Source organism: Tuber melanosporum (genome assembly GCF_000151645.1).
Source record: "Tuber melanosporum whole genome shotgun sequence assembly, scaffold_148, strain Mel28".
NCBI lineage: Eukaryota > Fungi > Ascomycota > Pezizomycetes > Pezizales > Tuberaceae > Tuber > Tuber melanosporum.
Window position 1 is genome coordinate 68200 of NW_003298806.1, and position 6550 is coordinate 74749.

At 42.0% G+C, this 6550-nt stretch overlaps 1 protein-coding gene; it reads left to right on the plus strand.

The window, feature by feature from the left end:
- Window positions 1–498: 498 nt before the first annotated feature.
- GSTUM_00002836001 (uncharacterized protein) lies at window positions 499–1485 on the plus strand. XM_002836460.2 has 5 exons: window positions 499–679; window positions 845–850; window positions 901–935; window positions 1001–1111; window positions 1189–1485. The coding sequence occupies exons 1-5, from the start codon at window positions 635–637 to the stop codon at window positions 1256–1258; spliced, it is 267 nt and encodes an 88-aa protein (XP_002836506.1). The 5' UTR covers window positions 499–634; the 3' UTR covers window positions 1259–1485.
- The last annotated feature ends 5065 nt before the right edge of the window (window positions 1486–6550 follow it).

Sequence of the window (6550 nt, forward strand, 5' to 3'; positions counted from 1 at the left end):
CCCGCCTTGCTCCAGTACCCCCTGGCTCGGCTTGCCGGTGTTACCAAGGCCCCGCAGCTGATTGATGGAATTTATATAAACTCGATTACTCGCGACAAATATACCAGCCGACCAACAAATAGTGGCAAGGTGAGCAGGTGTAAAATAACCACTCATTTGTCCATTCGAAAGTGCCCTTCTACCGTATTGATCAGAGATATTGCCGTCGCCAATAGGATACTCAGAGTCCTTAGAAGACTTCAGCCCGTGTGTAGATATGTGACTACCATACTGTGTCTACTTTGGCAATTTCAGCAAGCTCGGCAGTGCCCCATCCTGTGTAACAGAGTAAGTGAGGGTAGGCAGTTATAGTAAGACGCTTTGGGCAAGATACCAGAGAATTGGTCCTTGCCATAGGGGAAAAAGCATTCGTTGATTCGCGCATTTATTCTGGAAGGGAGTTGCCTACTTATACGGGACATGGATAGACCCTCATCACGTATTGCCGGAAACGGGTAAGGTGCGGTGTAAGGTGTGGTGTGATGTGGTTGGCGAGAATACGAGGGAACAACAGTGTAGGGAAGGAACAGAAGGGGGGCACTGCCTGCTTTGTTACGCGAAGGGGTTGGAGGTCTTCAGTTATTCTAAATAATGAATGAAGGGGTGTGAACCAACGATCGTTAGCATCCCCTTGGAGAGAGTAGAGAGCCCCTGATATCTCCTCTACCGGTGTCATCGTGTTCGGTCCTACACTGTATCTTCTTTTACCAGATAATAAGTATATAAACCTCCACTACCACCTCCCTCTCCAACCTCTCCTACCTCTGGCATCCGCCATCACCGCCGTGCTCGCAGATATAACTAGACCACGGTATTTTCACTACCCTTCACCTCAAAATTCTCAATACTCACAATCTCAAGCATCCAACTTTAACTACCAACCCATCACTATATACGTGAGCGAAATGAGAATGCAATTCAGACCCGTTCTCCTAATGGCCCTCCTGACGGCCATCACCAGCGCCACCGCTGTCCCTGCCACAAAATTGCCCTGCGACAGCGACATGCACCCTTGCAATCTTTATGCAAACGAAGTAGACTGCTCACCAGAGTATGTCAGACTTTTGCAATTGTACGTTTTACTCCTTTCTTTGTTTTCTCTTGGCTGTATATCGGGATGAGTTGTGTGTCAACTGACGATGGAAACAGGTGCGTGGATAGCGGATGTATTCAGTGGATTATAGATCCTTTGCAGCATTGTCGGGGGGATACTTATTAAGATACTGTTTGAGTTCGTATAGCCGTGGGAGATATTGTGTGCGGTGGTGGGGAAAGGGGGTTGGGAGGATATAAAAGTGTTTGAAGGGGGGCTGAGGGTATGGGTTGGAAACTGGTCAAGGGATAACATCTCGATCTTCTCGTATACTGTACTTTCGTTCTTGTGAGGTTGATTGTTGTCTTGTTAATTAAGTACCCGTGGAATACTACAAGAACCCTTGATAATTTCCTCTGTGTACGGTCGTGAAGCATCACTGAGAGAGTTGGATACCCGGGCCCTCAGCGAAAGGATAAACTCGGGAGCACATACGGTACAGTGTTGGTATGGTCCTCAGTACGGTACTCGAGTACGGTGACTACGCGGTGAACTTCCCTACCGGCGGGAATGGGGAATATATACTAAAATATATATATGTGTGTGTCTTCTGAAGATGTGTTTTGGGCACTGTAAGCCGAGTGGGCTGATTTGCCCACCTAACTTATGGACTTCGGGTTGTGTCTAGTCAAGTGGGTTGATACCGATCGGGGCGTACTCGAATAGGCCGCGGGGGTGCCTGGTTCCCCGTGTGAGCGGGTATTGTATGAGTACGGGGTGCTCAATCCTCTTGTCAACCCCGGGTTCAGAAATAGTGCTATGTTAGCGCTCCAAGTGTGAGTTCATCGAGCAAGGGTCTGTGCTCCACAAGTACGGTACTGTTAGGGGAGAACATGGGCACAGCATGGAGTTACATGTAGACGGAGGAAGTTTCGTCATCAGTACTGGTAGTACTATGGGTAAGTGCCAGTGACCCTTTGATCTCATCAAGTTTCCATCCCTACCATTGGAAATAGCTCTCGTTATCTGCACCCCACTCTGCTCCTTTCTACATGCTTATCCAAGTTGTTTTCTGTTGTGTGGAGAAGGCTGATGATATGTGTGAACACACCCCCTTAGAGAGCCAAACAGCAACCGCTTTTCGCATACAGGAGGATTGTGCCCAGGTGCATCTAGGGTCATTAGACTTCCTTACTGCCAATACCTGAAAAGAACGCCTTGGCAAACACGGCCATTCACAGTACTTGTACCGTACTCGTACACTTTAGACTCGGATGGTCAGCAGCTGGTGGCAAGCCTGGATCGTCGGCTACTGCACTCGAGTACTCGTCTTCGCTGGGAATACCTCCGCCACCCGATATTTTGCTGGAGTCTTTTATCCTACCTTAAGTTTTGAGTACCGGGATCCAATACATAGGAATCAACCTAAGTAGGGTAACACCACTCAGAATAGGAATCTCTATTCTCCAACACCAGCCTCTGGCCCTCTTATGGGACCAGTATGTCATCATACATGTTGATCTCAGTTGTGTCCTGTGACTATAATACCGCAGAAGTGAAAGTGTAAGATTAACACTATATATGTCACTGCCATTTGTCCGACTGGATCCTGTTTACTGGATCGATGAGAGAAGAGCTTTGACTAGGTCTGAGAAGTAGAATAGAGTAAATCCATCAACTACTCAGAGAGCTACTAGGCTTCAATGATGGAACAAGTTTGGCAATAGGCCGTCCGTAATGGGTCGTTTTCACATAAAGATATGTTATTAAATGTTAGAGGATCTCTATCAGAATCCAATACATTTGCACCCACTCTAAAATAACTAGAAGAGTTTAGAACTCCGAGGAATACTACCACACAAGCCAATGGACTTCCTGAATTATTACAACTGTGTCCCGGAATGTGTTGTCATCGCTGGAATGGTTCCTAATACTAAAACAGTAGTTGAAACCCAGTTACCCAGGGCAATCAAGAGTTTCAAACTGAGTGCATATCTGCCTATCTGGTAGAATAGCTTCTCACTAATTAGTAGAAAGTTATCTGGAAGATATCCATATGTTGGATTCTGAGTTATGGAGGTTTAAAATCTGGGAACCTAGAAAGGTTGCAATTATGCCTACCTTTGTAGATACAATCCACAGATAAAACTGATCATTTCTTGAATGACAGAGATAATTGGAATCAACTCAGTTCTACTTAAAACTTAAGCTATAAGTCTAAAGGCTCTAAATATCCGATAATTACTATTGGGAACAGTATTGTTCTGAGGTTAATAAAATGGTAATTACTGAAGAGGATGTGGTAGCTTTCAGAGTCTTTAGAGGTTCGCATCTTTGAAAAATAGCTGATACTAGAAGTTATAATCAGAGAGGTACATGATTTGTATAATAAATCAATGTAGTCCACAAACACTCAGATGTGGAATATAAATATTGAAAGGCATTCAACTTTTAGATATCATCAAGCAAGGAAGAGACTTTGACAATATATTATTGTTCTTACAATTCTATTCTACTTTACATATTTTACTTGGCTCTTAGTAGTTATAAATAAAATGAATGTATTTACAGCCTTCTAAGTCAATCTCCATCTACAGAAACAAATCTTTATTGGTTTAGACAACTCTGAGTCTATACAGGTTATCTCTACCTAGTGGTATATTGCTAGATCTCCTTGTTACTAAGGCTCTCTATCTATCTACCCACTTCCTCCTACTGCACAATGTGGCCAGGACACCAAGTATCCTGTCACATATTCTACATAAACGTAAACTTCTAAAAATGAGTGCTTTGTAACCTACCTATGAGAAAATGAAAAAGCTTGCAGAAGAGCAATGGAGATACTACACCTTCCTAAGTAAATCACTCTATTGGAACTACGGGATACCTCAGGAGATCATTATTTCACAACTTCCAGTCATTCATCTTCTCTCTCTTTAGCTCTCTGAAAACCTTTAGTAGGACCAGCAGGCAAAGCTCCCAGTATTCCTCCATCTTCAAGAGCATCCTCTACCATTTGAAGATCCTTTATACCATGTCCGAATACACATGCAGCAGACCTCACAAGACTTGCTACTTGGGTAGGAATAGTCATTGGTCAAATATGACAAGATATTTTAACTAGTATTAATACTGCCAATATTGCCTTTAACATACAGTCAGCCAACTCATAGGCCAATGTGCAAGGGCTGATAGATGTCCAGCAATGATTTCTGAAAAGAAAAGATATACATAACAGTGACATAGCTATTATATTATGACAGTAGGGTGTAGTAGAGGTAAACATCCATGAAATTCAAGAAAGGATCAAAATTGAAATTGCTGCCAAATCAGCAGCCCAAGATGTATGACAAGAGCAGTATGAGGAGGTAATCAGGCAACTGCAGCGAGAAGCTCTCAAATGTGACCTCAAACTGGAACGAGTATTCTAGGCATTTAGAGTACAACACACTCAACAAAATAAAGCAGTTGGAATCTTAATATCAAACCTGGGTGCTGGGTAAGAACAGGAGGTAGAATACTTTGGTGACTTTACATGTACAATTCAAAGAAACCAAGACTGAGTATCCGATACCTTGGCCCAAGTACTTGACGGAATTAAAGTACTAGATGGCACACACCTGAGTGGTCGATACATGATATTGGAGTCAGTCTTAGAAGAGTAGGAAGATGTAAGAGAAAGAGAAGAAGAAGAGGAGACCACTAGAAATAAGGAGAAACTCAGGGAAGGAGAAACTCAGGGAAGGAGAACCCTCAACTCCAATAATGCCTAGCTACGACCCAGATAATAGGAGTGATGATGAGGATGACAGAGGGAATAGAGGAAAGTGTATAGGAGAACTAGCTAGATTTAGATAGAGTTAACCTCGGAGTAACTAGTAGCAGCTAATATGTTTAGAAAAGTATTGGTCCAAACTATTAAGCGACATGCAGATCTGCCACTATTTGCCGAAATAAAGTCAAGTTGATGTGTCTTGTATTAGGCAATACAATGTGTGGATTACATTGAAAACAATCTCAGTATTTGAGATAATGATTGGAAATGTATTATCTTTACTTTTAGGAGAATACATGTATATCCAGTCCACACGATAGCACTATGGTATCAACATGCAATGGATAGCTTCTGAATCGAAGAACAAGACCCAAATCTGTACTCAAGTAATAGTTTTGAAAACAAATTTACCAGTCACTACATACCTCTCCAGGAAGGGCCTAAAGCTAAGTGAGACATGGAATCAGTCATGTATAAATGTAATATTCACAACTTTATGGGGAAAATGCATAATCTGAATCTTTATACTCGACTAACAAGACCTGCCTGGAGTATGGTGGTAGATAGCAAGTTGCTTGCCAAAGTGAAATGGTAACTTTCACTGAATAAATATGATACTAACATGTAATGGTAGAAGTTAGTCCACCAAGCAGGAAGGGACCAGGATGAATAACAGGAGTTATACCACCTAGTACAGGATAAACCAAAACCCCCTAAGCTATTCTCAGACTAAAAACCTGCTCACAAAAATTAACCAAAGGTAAAAAGAGAGAAACCCTGTATGAAGAAAGGTGGTCTCTCCAAAAAGTGAAAGCAGAAACCGGAGTGTGAGAAACCAGCAAGGTGATTTATTGGGACAATGAAGTTGATACATAGGAGATTGAAAAAGACCAATGAGGGAATTTTCAAGTCAATAATTAATGAAAGAATGTGGGGAAGAAAATGTACTTATTGTGGAAAAGAAACCCTTTAGTACAAAACCTGCTGGGAACAAATCCAGTTGTCTAGAACAAGGGCAGAGGACTGCCAATTCAATATACTAAGGCACAGAATGGTAGTGGAAGTTCACCATCCCAGAAAGATTTCTACCGTCTAAATTCTAAGAAGCAATAAGCTCTCAGAACTAGGCAAAGATGAGGAAATGACTTAGGTTACTTTATTAGTACCAACAACGACAGTGTTCATGTAGTCTAGAAGAGACATACTTTCTAGGAACTGAAATCAAGGGCAAAAGGAGATGTCGAAGTTAAGAAATTAACCATGCATTTGTGATCTGAGTGGAAGTACATGTATCCTTCTTGCTCCAAGGTTAAGAGGATCAATAAAGAGTAATGTATATATTAGCAGCACCTCTATACTTTTCAAGTGAGTGTTGCAAGTTCAGTCCTAATAGCCCAATACATGTTTATTAAGGTAGTCTGGCAAGTGACCTGGAAATTGAAAGGTCTCTGATAAAGACTAAAACCTAGAGAGGAAACAGACAGCACCAATGGTACCGAACAGGGAATGACAGTAGGGCTAAGAGAAAGGATCTAGAGTGATAGAAGAAGCACATCTTTGACCAATATGAAGAATAGGTACAAGAGTTATAGACCTTACCTTTAGTAACTACTTCTTAAGTACGGCACAGGTACCAAACAGAACCTGATGAAGTAAGGACACTGTTAATTGTTAAGTGTGGGTGGAGAATAAGCAAGGAAAGG

What these genes read in the sequence shown, in the direction of transcription:
- GSTUM_00002836001 (XM_002836460.2), top strand. Translation starts at nt 635, where the DNA reads ATGAAGGGGTGTGAACCAACGATCGTTAGCATCCCCTTGGAGAGA. An exon ending in ACCAACCCATCACTATATAC is followed by an intron (nt 936 to 1,000) that starts GTGAGCGAAATG and finishes GGCCATCACCAG; the next exon opens with CGCCACCGCTGTCCCTGCCA. An exon ending in TATGTCAGACTTTTGCAATT is followed by an intron (nt 1,112 to 1,188) that starts GTACGTTTTACT and finishes CGATGGAAACAG; the next exon opens with GTGCGTGGATAGCGGATGTA.